At 36.7% G+C, this 17,707-nt stretch overlaps 2 protein-coding genes across 2 annotated transcripts; both read right to left on the reverse strand.

Moving 5' to 3' along the window:
• Positions 1–1,009: 1,009 nt before the first annotated feature.
• LOC114323127 (GDSL esterase/lipase At5g14450-like) lies at positions 1,010–2,675 on the reverse strand. Its single transcript, XM_082922082.1, has 5 exons — positions 2,429–2,675; positions 2,056–2,250; positions 1,787–1,941; positions 1,419–1,692; positions 1,010–1,233 (listed from the first exon to the last, which is right to left on the reverse strand). The coding sequence occupies exons 1-5, from the start codon at positions 2,673–2,675 to the stop codon at positions 1,010–1,012; spliced, it is 1,095 nt and encodes a 364-aa protein (XP_082778208.1).
• A 1,150-nt stretch (positions 2,676–3,825) lies between these two features.
• Positions 3,826–17,129, reverse strand: LOC114323087 (uridine kinase-like protein 5). The gene is made up of 14 exons (XM_028270561.2): positions 17,018–17,129; positions 16,003–16,094; positions 14,864–14,933; positions 14,611–14,726; positions 14,028–14,124; positions 13,022–13,101; positions 11,950–12,144; positions 6,118–6,201; positions 5,962–6,022; positions 5,471–5,531; positions 4,647–4,740; positions 4,478–4,550; positions 4,310–4,392; positions 3,826–4,203 (listed from the first exon to the last, which is right to left on the reverse strand). Exons 1-14 carry the CDS (start codon positions 17,127–17,129, stop codon positions 4,027–4,029), a joined length of 1,395 nt encoding a protein of 464 aa, XP_028126362.2. The 3' UTR covers positions 3,826–4,026.
• Between the last annotated feature and the right edge of the window lie 578 nt (positions 17,130–17,707).

The following is a 17,707-nucleotide window of genomic DNA, read 5'->3' on the forward strand; positions in this document are numbered from 1 at the left end:
GTCATATGGTGTGATAGATGTAACTTCTCAACATGTTTGTTGCAACGTGGCTTTAGAGGAAGAACTTGCCTAGAGCAGTTCTTAAAGGAAACTGTGGGTGAAGTCCATAATAAGGTAAAGAAGAGAAGATCAAAGGACCTTCAATCACAACTCATGTGAAATCCAAGAGTAGTGTAATTTATCTAGAAATAGTTTATCTCAACTTAGGAATAGTTCATCTGCAATTCCACTTTTATACGCAGTTTGACTCTGTCTATTGTAATTATTTTCAGACTTGTAATTTGATTATTGAAATTAGGTGACAAGTTTGAGTGTTATTCAATCGAATTTCATTTTGTTTACATTTGTTTTTTCACATAACAACCTCTAAAGAAGTCCTTGAATCTGTCAAGACATAGGACATCAGTCACATTGCTTGATCAGTTTGTTTGTTTGTAAAAATTAGTTTTCTTGTCGACTCTATCTTGTCGATTTGACTCAAACTAAATTTTTGCTAACACATAAATTAACGTATCAACTAGACATATTATTAAGTGGTCTTCGTGTCAAATACCCTCTTTCATATTATATGATTGGGTCTAATTATGGTGCAAAATTATATGATTGGGTTTAATTGTGATACAAAACAAGTAATTTTAGGTATTATATCCAAAAAATTGTTAACTATGGTTATATGGAGTGGTAAATAGAGTCATTTATTACATTGTGTGATGAGCACAAATCAAATTGAAAGATAAGTACGGTTATATCGTGTGATAAGTAAAATTATAAAATCACTTCATTCTCTAGCACCTTATTCTTGTATCTTTTTGGGTGAATCTTATTCTTTTATCTAATTTTACTTACATCATTAACTTTTTCTTCTTACCCAAATATTTAGCTTAGAGCCAAAGTGATGGGTATGCTCGACATTGGCTGCTTTAATTGTGAACTTCCGAAGTTCTGATCAATAGAAAAATTGTTTCTCGAAATGAAAATAATTTGTTTTATAACATGTATATAGCTATAATTACATGGGTACTTGTTTATGGCATGCATGGGTTATTGGAAGTGGAGGGTCAGACAATGAACCGTTGAGTATGCTTTTAGCAATCAAACGATTAGCAGCCTCAGTGTAGTGTGTGCCATCCCAACTGATATATGTTGAAGGAGTTCTACATAGACCAACTTCTACTTTGATACCATTTATTGTTTCATGATGTTTAGTGCACTGCCTAAGTGGGTTGGTGAATCCTGTTGGGAAAAAAAAAATTAGATTAGCAAGTTTTTCAAAAGCTGAAGTTGTTAGGAAATATGAGTATAAACAGAATGAAGAGTGCACAAACAGACGAAATAGAGTATAAGTTATCATGTGGATTTAATTTAGTATGATTAAAAAATTGAGAAACTTTGATGATGTTGATCTTGAAGATGATTACCAAGGTTCTTGGCGTTGCTGATTAGTTCATACTTTGCTCTATAAACATCCACATATGTAAGAGCAGCTTCTGGGAGTTCCTTCCTTAATTTGATCACTTTGTCCTTAAGCTGCTTATTAAACTCTATGGCCATTTCGGTCCACCTATTGAGGCAACCATTTTGATCAAAAGACTCTGCGGTTCGATTTGGAATTGAATTTTGGGCTATTGGCATGCAACCAATTGGGCCGATATTATGTATCCAAAATGTTCTTCCCCCTTTATTATACAAATTCTGTCACAACATTTATCACACAATAGACATTGTTAGAATTAATTGCAATTTTTTTCCCCACTTGTTTTTGGTTTGAAAAAATAGTACAATATACCTGAACTGCTTGTGCAAGTTGATTAATCATGTCCGGTATTTGTTCTAGAGGATTAGACAAAAATGTTGTCCTAACAGCATCGTTCTGACCAATATCAATGGTGTAAAGAGCCTTTGAGAAGTGTTCGGGTCTCGGAAGTCTGCTTATATTCTTAACTGATGATGATAATATCTTGTGAGTAAAAATGAAGACGAAATTTTGATGAATTTTAATTAGATGAAACATTTTTAGTTTTGGAATAATAATGAACACTAATTAATCAGAACAACCTCGGTTGTAAAGATCGGTGATTCGAGCCTTCAATTGTTCATATTGTGTGGTCTGAATGCCGAGATAGAAGGGAGTAGGATGATTATTCAAGCGCCTAATAGTTGCACCTGCTACTGCAAAATTCGCACCATGACTGTAATTTGTTCCAAGTGAATCCAAGTATGAATTCAAATATGGTAATCCCAATTGCTCAGCTGCATACACCATAAAACTAAAGATGAGCAATTTTTTATATTATAAATGCAATATGAATTGATATCCTAAAAGACCATACAAAGCAATTTTATTTTATCAATGACAAAATTATTCAATGCTAAATTGATATCATGAAACTAACACATTTTCAATGGAGTTTTTTTTTTTTTTTTTTACCCATGAAATCAATAATGAGACGCCCATCAGAAATCCTCCCTGTTGGCTTTCCGAAGAAAGTCTCTCCATCTGGTGATCTCAAAGGTGCAAGTGCAGCCGAGCAACCGCCAGTGTCTGAATTTGAATCACCAAAATTGTATATTGCTGGAAAATTACACGGAGGCAAACCCTTCACCTCAGCTCCTCCAACAACACTCAGAACCGACGAAACAAAAATTGCAAGAGCCAACATCTTGCCACATTCCATTTTCTTTTGGTAAGGTACAATATTGTCTTTCATACATATATCTATTTATACAAGTGCATGCTTTTATTTTTAACCTTTGAATTCTGTAAATTTGACTGTGGATATGGTTTTTGTGGCTGTTTTTAGCAATATATATATTTTTTAATATAAACCTATTAACAAAAGGTCACACCATCTATAACTGTATATATGTTGACCTATATTTCTAAAAATGTGAAGCCTTTTATTTAAGAGGAGAATTCACAGGTTATAATAATTTCATGGAATTAATTATATAGCTAATTAGAGGCATTTTATGGCTTTCAAATTTTTTAATCCAATTGATTTTTAACCCTCAAATTTAGATTATTTTTTTTAGAAGCTATTATTTAGAGTCCAATTAAGTGAAAAGAAATTATAGTTTATTCTAGGAACAAATCTAAATGGTACTCCGACATACAATTCATTGGTTAAAATAGTACGTCTCACTATTTTTTGTCTCCTATGAAGAGACAACATGACAAGTGTCATGATTTATATGATGTAGAGCAATGCTCCAGCCACATGAACAACTAAATAACTTCTCTTAAATGAATGGATAAAATAGAATGGATTCATTTTTAATTATGTTTATAATAATTTCATAGCATAACATAACTAATTAGTGACATTTTATGCGCATGCACACAAAAAAATGATAATTAAGCCAATTAATTTTTAACTCCCAAATTTACCATCACTATTGCTATTGCTGCTTCTTATTCTTTTTCCCCCCCCTTTTTTTTAGAAGCTATTATTTAGAATCCAATTAAGTTAATTGGTAGAATGTAATGTGTTCACTTTAATTAAAGTTTGTAATGGGGATTTTAATTCAGCACTATGTATTCACCCAAAAAAATATTCAGCACTGACTATTAACAACAAATAGCATGACTAAAAAAATTTGTTTTCGCATGAAATCTTGAAGAAACTTGTTTGATTTTATGAAAAAATGGGCATTTTATTTTTTTTCCAAATTATTTTAAATGCAAGCTACATTGATGATTTGATAAGGTTTATGAGTTACCGTTTTTCGAAAGCATGAAGGTCTAGAGGGAAAGTTCGGCACAATGAAATTATGAATTTTTTTTGGTTTCGATTTATTTTCTTACATGATCAATAGGTCAATGTTGCTTCGAAGCAAAAACAAAATTTCATATTCTCAACATGAAGCGTTATTACTCTGAACAAAACTTTCACCTCCAACAATGAGAAGTGTATTATTGGGAGCCCCAACAAAAATGGATTACTCAGCATCCCTTAACATAAAAAATGGGGAGAGAGAGAGAGAGAGAGATTTCAGGTGTCATTAGGGTTCAAAGTCGATTGCTTGCTAGGGTGTTTTGTCAAGGGCTTGATTGACATTGTTATCTGTACCAAAGTAGCGATCTCCAAACTCCCCCATGCCGGGGATCACATGTGAATCCTTGTTCAGTGACATGTCAATCTCCGATGTCACAATTTTTAGCTTTGGGAATTTCTTACAAACAGCATGTATTCCTTCAGGAGCCTGCGTGGTAATTTCAAAATTTTCAAAAATGAAATAAAACTATTAATAATTCTGTAGAACTTCAAATTATCTGGAGAGAAAACAATTAAACATCAAAATCACTCACTGCTATGAGATTAAGGAAGATTATGTTGGATTCTGCTACGCCCTTGCTCAGCAGCAAAGAAACAGCTTTGATTGCAGAATTTCCTAATAATAAAAAAATTTTAGACACTGGATATGTATTATGAGAACATATTTGGAAGAATTACAGTATGTTTGGAATTTATTTTACCTGAAGCCAAAACTGGGTCGAGCAATAACACATTGCGGCTTGAAATGTCAGCTGGTAGCTTCTCATAGATTAACTGCAGCAATGTCGCAGGCATAAAATCTTACAGAAGCAGTTGAGAGAATGAGAGAGAGAGAGAGAGCTTAAATGCATCTTTGTAGGTTCCACAAACCTGTCGGCCATTGTTACCCTCTCCATGGATGAGGATTTTACCTATCTTGATTCCCTTACAACAGGCTCTTAGTGCATTCTCCATGCTTTCCCCACTGATCTCAGGAAAATTTCAGATGTAAGTACTCAAACTCATTAATTTTTTCTATATACTGTAACAATGACGAACACATGCAATGCAACTGTAGTTGAAACAACAACAAATATTATCTCTTGTTCTAGATCAGATGGTTTCAGCTTTTTGGTTGAGGCAATTTTCACGCAAAGTAAACCTTTCATTGATCTCTGCTTTCTTTATTTTTTTAACACATTAAATATATTTTTATATTAAAGACGAATTTCTAAATTCTGCCGATTTTAATGAAGGGGGTTGCTTCATAGGAACACAACAAGATCAAAAGACCTTTAGTATTGTATATCCAATTCTCTTTAGCATTAAGAGGTTCCATGTAGTTTGGGCATGGAGATCATGGTTCTGTAGTCATGTAGTTTGTACATTGTTTTTTATTCCTTTGTTCAAAGTAACATAATGCTCGTATGTTCTTTTAGTAGATTAATTTCTACCTTTCTACTATGTTCTTTGTTCTTTTGTTCAAAGTAACATAATACATTAATTGGAAAAAGTAGATGATATATGCTACAAGCATGAATATAAAACCAGGCTACATTACACTAGTCTCTAGTGATGCTGCAAAACTAAAGAACACCAATTTCGCAATCTCATGAAGAAGTTAATTAGTATCCACACTTCAACCAGGGCAGGTTTCATATATTGGATGCAAGCTTTCATTGCTAACAACTCACTAGATTACTGGAGAAAAATACCTTCGGATGATAGAGACCCCACACAACCTTTTGCAGAAAACCACTCCAGTATATACAGATCCTGCAAGTAGACAAAGAGGTATACAAGTTACTTTACTGATTTCAAATAATTTAACAAAACCACCACCTCCAGAGGATCTTGGATACATTATGGATGACAAATAACCATGATATGAGATGACAATTCTCGAGGATATAGTTGGTTGGGAGTCCTAAATGTTTGTGAACTTTTTTTTCTTTTGTGTGTCTCTTTCTGAAGCGTTATGGCCTACACAGTTGGGGGTTAAGGAAGAAGGGAAGACAACGGGGGAGGAAGGTTTTACCCTCTTCCATGGTTGTGTGTGCAAGGGAGATCAGAGTCCTACCAGACCTCTGGTGCAATTACTTAATTTATCAGCAAGTTGGTTGGCCTCTTTTGTTAGCTTTATTAAGAGAGATAGAATGGTCTTTCTACATGAGAATATGAAAGCAGATAATTTAATCACAGTTACCTGTTGGAGTAATGATCTGTTTTTCAGTAAAAGGAAGGTGGCCGAGGCCATGTTCCACAACCTGAAATGTCAATTCATAACCACATTATACTACACCTTGCCCTGAAGAGAAATCAATAATTAGTCAAGGGGATATTTTTTATGAAGCTTTTATACCAAGCGAATGAGTCGGTCTGCATAGAAAACAAAGTCATGTTTTGTTGTTCTGACATCACGTACAAGAGTGTGCATCCCACGTATCTGCAGCAAAAGGTGAAACAACAATCAAGTTTTCACCTTTTTCTTGAAGCTTTGAATAATCAGCTTAGGGTATGATGAGATATCACCCTTTATTTATACATGAAGATTAGGGTTTACAAACAAGACAATTACAAGATGATCCCTGAGGGCATCACAATGATTACAGACCCAAGTGCCTTTCGGCTAATAAAAAAAAAAACTAAGACTTTCGGTGATTATAATATGCCAACACTCCCCCTCAAGCTGGAGCGAAGATATCTCTCATGCCCAGCTTGCCTAATATGTCATGAAACGGTTTATTCCCAATTCCCTTAGTGAGAATGTCAGCAAGTTGTTCACCAGACTGAACAAAAGGAGTACAAATGGTACCACTAGTGAGTTTTTCCTTAATGAAGTGGCGATCAATCTCAACATGTTTTGTCCTGTCATGTTGAACTGGATTGTGAGCAATGTTGATGGCGGCCTTATTATCACAATATAACCGCATGGAGTCCGTCTGAGCAATACCTAGATCACTCAACAATAATTTGATCCATAAAAGTTCACACACACCTTGTGCCATAGCTCTAAACTCAGCTTCTGCACTTGACCTGGCAACCACATTTTGTTTCTTACTCCGCCAAGTAACTAGGTTGCCGCCGACAAATGTACAATACCCTGACGTTGATCTCCTATCAGTTACTGACCCGGCCCAGTCAGCATCTGTATAGGCTTCTACACGAAGATGGTCATACTTTGAAAAATACAGACCCTTACCAGGAGCAGACTTCAGATACCTCAAGATTCTCATGACAGCCTCAAAGTGAATCTGATGAGGAGCATGCATAAACTGACTAACTACACTGACAGCAACAGCAATATCAGGACGGGAGTGAGATAGGTAAATGAGCTTACCCACTAATCGTTGATAGCTCCCCCTATCCACAACTTCTCCTCCTGCATCATCTCCCAATTTTTGATTGGGTTCCAGTGGGGTGGCACATGCCTTGCAGCCAAGCATCCCAGTTTCCTTCAACAGGTCAAGCACATATTTTCTCTGTGAGATAAATATCCCATCCTTAGAGCGAGCAACTTCAATTCCCAGAAAATACTTCAAGCTTCCCAAGTCTTTGATTTCAAATTCTTTGGCTAAGTATTTCTTCAACAGAGGTATTTCCTCACTATCATTGCCTGTAAGAACTATGTCATCTACATAAACAATAAGCGCTGTAGTCTTACCGCATGAGGAATGTTTCACAAACAATGTGTGATCTGCCTGACTTTGTTTGAAACCATATTTAAACATAGCCTGAGTGAATCTTTCAAACCAAGCCCTTGGAGATTGTTTGAGACCATATAATGACTTCCGAAGTTTGCATACTTTCCCTTCTGTTTGATGATCCTCAAAACCCGGAGGAATGTCCATATATACTTCTTCTTCGAGGTCACCATGGAGAAAAGCATTCTTGACATCAAACTGATAAAGCGGCCAATCTAGATTAGCTGCGAGAGAGAGAAGTACTCTGACTGAATTCATTTTAGCCACGGGTGCGAAGGTCTCCTGATAATCAATGCCATATGTCTGAGTAAACCCTTTTGCCACAAGTCTTGCCTTGTAACGCTCAATAGACCCATCTGCTTTGTGTTTTACAGTATATACCCATTTACAGCCCACAGGTCGTTTGCCCGTAGGTAACTCAGTCAATTCCCAAGTGCCATTCTTGCTAAGTGCTTTCATTTCCTCAATCATGGCGAGTTTCCACTCAGAGATAGCAAGAGCATCCTGAAAATGGTTAGGAATGCTAACAGAGGAAATATTGGACACAAACGCTCTATATGAGGATGACAAATGAGAGTATGATACAAACTGTGAGATAGGATGTTGAGTACAAGATCTCACACCCTTCCTTTTGGCAATAGGAACATCAAGATCAATGGACTCACGAGATTCAAAGTTACCTAGACTCTCATCAGAAGCAGGAGATGGCAGTGGAGTAGCAGAAACAGTCCCTTGTATCCAGTTAACTTGTTTTCTGTCGATGTCCCGGACATAAACATGCCCATCCTTATTCTTGGTGACAGTGGGTTCTATAGTTCCAGTAGAAGAGGGGGGTGCAAGAATAACTGGTTCTACCATAGGAGACACAGGACTCACTTCTACCATAGGAGACACAGGACTCACTTCACACCAAGGCTCCCCCGGAAATGAGGACGGTGACACCGGAGAGGACAAGAAATAGGACTGGGATTCAAAGAAAGTGACATCCATGGACACAAACCACTTACGGGAGGAAGGGTGGTAACATTTATACCCCTTTTGAGTAGGAGAATAACCAAGGAAAACACATTTGAGGGAGCGAGGGTCCAACTTACCACGAGAGGGAGAGTGATTATGGACAAAACAGACACAACCAAATATTTTGGGAGGAATAGAAAACAAGGACTGAGAACCGAGGAGGACGTGAAGCGGAGCCTGTTTGTCTAAGACCTGGGTAGGGAGACGATTAATAAGATGGGCAGCGGTGAGAACAGCGTCGCCCCAATAGGGTTGAGGCACGTTCATAAAAAAACACATGCACCGAGCCATGTCAAGAAGATGCCGATTCTTGCGTTCGGCCACCCCATTTTGTTGAGGGGTATTGGTGCAAGAGGTCTGATGGATAATGCCATGAGTAGAGAAATAGTTTCCTAACCCAGAATCTATGTATTCCCCGCCATTATCAGAACGAAATATTTTGATAGTGGCCCCAAACTGAGTACAAATCATCTTATGAAAAGTGCGAAACACAGAGAAAACTTCACTCTTATCTTTCATGAGATACACCCAAGTAGCACGAGAAAAATCATCAATAAATGTAACAAACCAGCGATGACCTTTCACAGACAGAACACGAGAGGGACCCCAAACATCAGAATGTATTAATGAAAAAGGAACTAAGCTTTTATTCAAACTGGGAGCAAAAGAAGCTCTATGTTGTTTTCCAAGTTGACAAGACTCACAAAGAAAGTCAGACACATGATGATTTGCGAAACTAGAAGGAAATAAATGCTTAAGTAAATGAAATGAGGGATGCCCAAGACGCCGATGCCACAACCATACATCAGCGGGGGTAGTAGAAGACGCGGTGGAAGAATAAGCAAGTTTGTCCGGTTGATCTAGGAAGTAGAGACCATTTTCTGCACTACCACTGCCAATCGTCCTCCCCGTGACAAGGTCCTGAAAAAGACAATGATCAGGGAAAAACGTCACACAACAATTCAAATCCTGGGTAAGACGACTTAAGGATAACAGATTAACAGAAAACTTGGGAACATGGAGAACAGAAGATAGATGCATGGTGGGAGTGACTTGGACTAAACCTTTTCCAAAAATGGAAGAAACAGTTCCATCGGCAATCCTAACTTTGTCCTGACCTGAAGAGGGCTTATAGGCAGAAAAAAGATCAGGGGAGCCAGACATATGATCTGAGGCACCAGAATCAATAATCCAAGGCAAAGATGTATGACACAGGAAAGCACAAGGAACAGATGCTAAGTTACCTGAGCGGGCAAAGGACGAGGAAGCGGTACTGAGAGCAGTAGAAGATCGGCGGTCCAACAATTGGCGCAAAGCATCCTCCAACTCAGTATCAGAAGCTTGGGTAACAGAAGTGGAATTAGAATCAAGGGTATCCACGGCACTAGACTGATGAGCCCGGGAATAGGAACCACGTCCTCGAGAGTGGCCTGACCGACCTCCTCGAGAACCTGACCGATCACCTCGACCCCCAGATGGAGTCCCATGAAGCTTCCAACATGTCTCACGAGTATGCCGCGGCTTCTTGCAATAATCACAGAATACAGACTCCTTAGCAGCAGACGGAGGAGGCAGGCTGAGGCCATCTCGAGGAGTAGACAGTAATGCGGAACGGTCAGTAGAGACAGGGGACATCATAGCTGACCGACGACTTTCCTCATTTTGTACATAGGCAAATGCCTCCTGTAGTGAAGGAAGGGTGTCCATACTTAGAACTCGACCCCTAACTGGATCATACTCCATATTTAGGCCGGCCAAAAATTTAAAGACCCGTTCCCGAGCAATGAACTTCTTGTACCCGACAGAATCAGTAGGGCAAACGGGCTTATAGTCTTCCAGGTGGTCAAGGCGTTTCCAGCCGTTGGTGAGGAAAGTGAAGTACTGAAGAACAGTCTGCTCCCCCTGAAGTGTGCTTTCAATAGAGCGACGCAACTCAAAGGCCTGTGAAAAATTTCCTTTGCGGGAATAGGTAACAGCCACAGCTTCCCAAATGTCCTGGGCAGTCTCCATAGATAAGTAGCCCTCACCAAGTTCTGGAACCATCGAATGGATAAGCCAACTCATAATCAAAGAGTTAGTAATCTCCCATTGGTCATAACCTGAGTCAGTGGTACTAGGTGCCTGTATCCTGCCATCAACATACCCCATCTTTCCTCTGCTTTTCAAAAACAAAGTCAAACTTTGAGACCATGCTAGGTAGTTCTGACCATTAAATAGAGAGGTGGTGATTTTCAGACTAGGGTTGGGATTCTCAGTCATGGTAGTAGGTAGAATGAGACTCTCACTCTTTGGTGTTTGAGACGAAGAGGACACACTAGTGGAATCTGTCATGGATACAATACTACCAAACCCACAACAAACTAGTAGAAATTACAAACCCGGAAGGTGGTAGTGAGATAACAGGCACAATGACCACTATAAAGACATAACAAAAAAAAATTAAGAAATGATGATTTTTTTTTTTTTTTTTTTTTTTTTATCTATATATATATATTTTTTGATTTCATTTTATTTTATTTTTTTTATTTATTTATTTATTTATTTATTTATTTTTATTTATTTTTTTTTATTTATTTTTTTTTTATTTTTTTTATTTTTTTTTTTTTATTTTTTTTAAATTGATTTATTTATACATGTCTTTATATATATATATAACTATATATCCTGATATATATATATATAAACAGAGCCGGATATATATATATAGTTATAGATATATATATATATATTTATAGACCACAGTGATCAGAGGCTGAGGACGAACAGAGAAGACGAGCGACGAAATGGCTGGAGGAGGTCGCCAAGCTGCTGTGCTGTCGGTCGAGTGACGATCGACAGAGGAGGTCGACGAGGAAGACGGCTGAGGAAGACGAGCTGAGGACGAACAGAGAGAGAGAGTTGACGGCCGACGATGGTGACGATGAGCTGGCGACGGGGACGATGAGCTAGCGATGGTCGATGATGGGCGACGATGGCGACAGAGAGAGAGAGAGCTGAGGAGATGAGGAGACTGACTGAGGAAGACGGTTGAGGCAGATCGACTGAGGAAGAGCGACTGAGGAAGACGGCTAAGGCAGATCCACCCAGGTAAGCTTCGAACCCTAGAGTGTTGTTGGTGAATAGGTCTGCCAACGAGGGTGAGCCGAAACCCTATAGGTTCAGCTCTGATACCATGAAGCTTTGAATAATCAGCTTAGGGTATGATGAGATATCACCCTTTATTTATACATGAAGATTAGGGTTTACAAACAAGACAATTACAAGATGATCCCTGAGGGCATCACAATGATTACAGACCCAAGTGCCTTTCGGCTAATAAAAAAAAAAACTAAGACTTTCGGTGATTATAATATGCCAACATTTCTTCCTTCAACAATCCAGGACATACAGGTTAACAAATTGCAATGAACTGAAAAGTTGAACCCTGTTGCAAGCCTATGAGTACAAGACCAAATTGAAATCGAACTTGTTACCTGAAATGTTGAATATATAAGAAAAACATTTGGATATATTTTACATAGATCATGCTGGCCAAGCTTTGTACGAATATGTTGTACTATCAAGTCAATTGCAACATCGTTATCTGCTCCTCGAGGGATGATGATATCTGCGTGTTTCTTTGATGGAAGTATAAATTCATCGAAACTAGGCTTAACAAATTTAGTGTACTGCAAATCAGATTATATTGCTTGGTGAGAATATTGAATAATTATTTTAGCACTCAAAATTAGGACAATCTTTAAAAGTGAATGAAATTACAAACATCAACATTAAACAATAATATCTCAATCAGTATCTCGCATTTTTTTTTCAAAGTATAGATGGCAGGCACTTCAAAAAAATGTCATTGTAAGTAACTATGATGTGAAAATGAAGAAAATAGCTTTGAATGAGAATTGAAGCATAGACAGATGAGAATCAGTTATAGAGGCAACCGAGCACAGCTGCGGAGTTAATCACTTTTTCATTTTCTCATCTCTTAGAAGTTTGGAATGTCCCTAGGTTTTTCTAAGCCAACTCGAATATAAGAAGCCTATTAACTGAGTTGTTTAAAAGCAGCCTATAGATTGGCATCCACTACCTGCCTACAGCTATGAACAGTTACTTATGCACATGATATGGATTACAACTGCATTCAGTTTGCTACAAACTAAGGAAAACCCCATATCCCTATGAAGAAAATTATATTGAAAGAACAGTGTGGCAGAAAAAATAAATCATCTTTATTCTTCTTTGTGAATGTATCTTGCATAAAAGATATGATTATTGCTGGATATCTATATGTCATAGGTAATGTCTTTTGCTCTTTCATGGTTTTGTCATTTTACAGTTGGCTTCTACACCAGATTGCTCATTTATAAGAATAACAAGTATGAGACTCGTGACTTGAAGGGCATAACTAGAATGCACTTTTCAATATGCAAAAAGGATAGAGCATGCTTCATGACTGGCCAACCCAAAAAGTAAACAAAAAAGACCAGAAGTGGTTACTAAAAGTACTTGAATGTCATTCGTTCATTATAAAAGTTAAATGAGTCCACTGACTTGATCAAGCACATTTTCAATGTTCCTTTCCCTATCAGTTGTATCACGTTGTATCCTCCTCGCAAGCCGCACATCAGAATCTGCACTGGTGAAATCATAACTGGGGTTATTGCTTAAGAGAACACAGCTGAAAAAATGCAAAAGTGAGCTTGAGCATCAGCAGGAATGATGTTTTGGCTAGAACACAGAAAAAGAGGGTTGGGGCAATAGGGAGCAAACATATTCCTGTTTTAGAGAAAAAATTGAGAAAGAATCATAAATATTTAAACATTCTTTTTGACAATATGGTAAAAATAAAATTTAACATTCGTTTTTAACTCATAAAATCAGAACTGAATTCTTAGTATACATATGGTGGAGTTTAATGTCATCTTTCTCGTATGGATGGAAGAAATACTCCCCAGCTGCCTACTTTGTTATATATCAGGCAATTTAACAGAGTAGAATATTGCACTGAAAAATTCCTCTTTCCAGAAGGTATTGTGTCATCATAAAATTTGTGAACCACTGTGAGTTTTGTTGAAATATTTTCAAATATTCAAAGTTGTTTTTGCGGTGGGTTTTCAAAACCTCCCTTCTTGTATCTTTACTTGCTTTTATGGAGCCTTGTCCCACATAGGAAAAAGAGGACAAAAGCAATACCTTAATAAATGAAGTCATGAAAGATTCTCTTAATTCAAAGAGAACCAAGGGCCATCCTAGCATGCACTAGTTTGTTTCACACACACAGGGGCAGCTGAAGCGTGTTGTGCCGCTTTAGAGGCCCACTTGGCACTTGGACACATGAGCTTTCAAATAAGGTAATTTTCATGTTCTTTCTCTTCTTTTCTGTGTTCTGTTTTCCTCGCCTCAGGGTCAAAACGAATTAAAAAAACATTCCAAGACAAATATCTGAATTTTGAACTTATTTACAACAAACTATAATTTCTTTTCCATTGACATATTCTATAATTTGGAGAACCACATAAAAGAGAGAATCTAGGGAAATAGAGGCCAAAATAAGAACCTGTATCAACAAAGATCTTCATGTTCATGAGATCACGGACACGTGGATCTTGAAGAACTAGAATTCCTTCCAAAATGATGACATCTGAAGGATTAACCTACATTTGATTAAAATGGCACCATTGATTAAATTCATTTGTTCTCATTGGAACTCTATTATCACCCTTGTAAGAAGAAGATAGACACAGTGGCATAAGCAAAATTATAGGAACCAAGTGTATGTGACTTATTGCATCTTAGCACACCAAGTAACCATCTTGTCACTGTTTGCAACTCCAGTTCCGTGTAATTTTATGCTAAATTATATGCATGAACCATCACATGGGCAGTCTAGCCTTATATGCTATTGCTGGACTACCCATTTTCTAACATATGTAAAATGAACCAAGGAAGAGATGTACCATCATAAGATCAACAATATGATTTCACAGGTCAGAGACATAATGCTTGATTGAAAGTATGACCCCACTAGTGGTTTCAAGTTATTATGCCTCAAAATCACATTAAGATCATCTAAAAAATCTGAACCTCTTCCAAATCTCTTGCACTAAGGAAATTTGACTTGGGCAAATGTAGGTTAGTACCTTGCGTTCTGGTTCAACACATTTATGACTCTTGACATCATAATTTGGGATGTTAACTGCCTGTCCATGTTTTAATTTTTCCATGCATGAAAGGAGAAGTTCTGTATTGAAAGCATCTGCAAAACATCCAGAATGTGAAGAGGCATTATAACAGTATATGTAGATGTCTAATGAAAACCAATAAGCATATCAGATATATCTAACTCTATGCAGTCATGCCATCTATGAACTAAAAACTCCACATAATCCTTACCGGGATGGTCAAAGTTGTACTCATGGACCTTTTCTAATTGTTTATCATTCAGCGAGTAATAAAACGAGTCCTGCAAGAATCACAGAATTATGTGGATCAACAAGTTTGTGACAATGCATTGAAACAAGATGAGAGTCAAACACAATCTAAAAAAAATAAGGTCATGCATATAAAGGGAAAAAAACATCATAAGTAACAAGGTACAGACTATAACTCCATTCCTATGGTTAAGCTGAATAGATGTGAGGTCTATGATGAGATTAATCAGAAGCATCTGTGCAAACTTTTATATGGATTTTTCTTGATAAATGTCTGAATTTATTTCTCCATTTCTTTCTTTGTCTAACATTCAATTGCAAAAGAAATTGTGGTTGTTAGGAACAACTGGAACTAGTTGATATGGTGATAATAAATCTCTTACTTACCAAAAATAAATAAAAAGATGCAGAAGTACCTTTTCTGTATTGTTTGAAGATTAGCATGAGGTTTAAAAGGGAAAATTATCTAAGATGGAAACTGTATAATCCAATGACAAGCAAGAATTTAAATCCTGGTTTTCTGTTCTCCATGCCCTCTTTAGTAGATAATTTTGTAGTTTTATTCTTTTTCTTACAGAATTTAACATCCTAGTTCGTGTTCTTGTGGAGCAAATTTTTTTTTTTTTTTTTTTTTTGGGGGGGGGGGGGGGGGGGGGGATCTAAATATAGTAGATTTAGGGCCTCTGGCAATGCCCTATTTGTCATTATTGAACGAAGAAGTAACCTGATGACTATACACACACAACTGAACTGAACATATCTATCTGTTAGCTGTTAGTTTAAATTTTGGAAGGGAATGAATCTATACTAAAAATAAAATTTTAGAAAAAGAACCTGTTTCTTGCAAGGATACAAAACAAAGACATAATATAGGCAGCTTGAACATTCCCAACAGTACATCATACGTAGATACAACCCCTTGTGTAGTAATCTACGCATTTGAAAACTAAAACAGATTCATTAGATTGAGATGATTGGCAGTAAGAACAGATGTCTTAAGCAAATCACATCACTCAAGTTTGTAATATATGTGCAGTAATAGTAAGAAATAACTACTGGTTTTAGTAGTACTTAACAGCCAGAAGAGAGCCAGGAAAATACTTGACTGACAAGAACAATCCGTTGATCATGGAGCTGCAAAACAATCATATTGCAAACTGTTGTTTTTCCAGATGCAGTCCCACCAGCAACACCTTTAATTTCAACAAATCACAAACATTCTCTTAGCATTATGCCCGTATTGACAAAGGATATAAAAAACTAATACTAATTATTGGAACACCAGCATAAAGAAAATATCCCAGAAATTTAATAGTAGGAAGGCATTAAAATATTTTCCGTTTCCTCTGGCAAAGCTCTAAGTTAATTTGGTGTTGCTTTCTAGTACAATTGTTAATACAACTTCCCAGAATTAGGTAACTCACTCTAAATTTATCCAATTATTTTAAGTTGCAATATGAAGTCTAACTCCCACCAAAGTATCACCATTTTTTGAAGTTCTCATGAAATAAATCACATGTCAATATTTAGATTTTTTAGCTGACATGAATGCCCAGATATAAGCAATGTAATTTGTAAACTTGGACACTCCTACTGCCAGTCAAGTCAATCCATCTGATTATTTGAAAATGGATGAGGAATTCGTGAAGGATTAAAATAATGGTACCCTGGCCTTAATCAACAACTACTTTTTAAAAGCATCCAATAACCTAAACACATAGAAGCCATAAAAAAAAAAATATGACAAACTATTTTGGCTTTCTTTTCAAACTAATTATTTGCAACTGTGTATGTGGGTTTGCATTGCGTCAGTGTAATTTCACCAGTTGCTTGACTGACCATATGTGTTTCATTGGTGCACCACAGAGCCCACTCTGTTTCTCCCCAGTCAGTCATATACACTAAACTCAGCCATTTTTATTTTTTTTTTGCATTCAAATGGTGAGTGTTAAAAGTGCACTACACCTCTGAAATTGTATGAAATTTACGGGCAATCACTGCTAGCAATTCTCTCAATCAACGCAGAAGCCAGTAATATGAACAAAAGAAGACAAATAATATTTAAAAATGACAAATGCTATCAGATTTCAAGAAAAATAATGTCAAATAGCCTTACCAATTATAAATGGTTGCTTAGGTGTGATTTCCTTTGAGCCATCGTTAGAATGGGTGGAGATGTGATCTTTAACGCTTGTAGTTAATGCAGTGAGCTTCCCAGAATCCATCATCTACGACACTGACAAAAAATCAAAGTATTCCAGTGTCATACAAGCAAAGCATTAACGAGACCGAATCATTAACAAGGAATGAATGATTTGGCCAACACAGCAATATAATCAATGGCAAAATCATTCAAATTCTTCCAAAGTATCAGAAATCACTACCATTGATGTATTCAAAAGAAAAATATGATATCCAATTGATACATTGATCCCAAAATTATAAAACCCTGTCATAGGATATGATGGAATTGGAGTATTAATGGTCAATTATATAGATTCGATTCAAATGTATGTTGCTTCGATTAACAGATATTCATGAATACATACATATATTAGATCAATGATCGTGTTATGTGTACATCATGATCAGAACATACATAAAGGAGGTTATATAATAGGAATATATAATATAATGTATGAAAAAATTCAAGATATCTGGAGAATGAATTACCTCAAGAATAGAGATAACACGAGATTATTATAGCTCAGTTTATATATGTTATTTGTTTTTTTGGTTTTTGATTGTGTTACGAAATGGGAAGAACCGGCATTGGAAGAGTCGAGAGAGAGAGAGAGAGAGAGAG

This window comes from Camellia sinensis, chromosome 1, assembly GCF_055761805.1.
Source record: "Camellia sinensis isolate YWXY chromosome 1, ASM5576180v1, whole genome shotgun sequence".
NCBI lineage: Eukaryota > Viridiplantae > Streptophyta > Magnoliopsida > Ericales > Theaceae > Camellia > Camellia sinensis.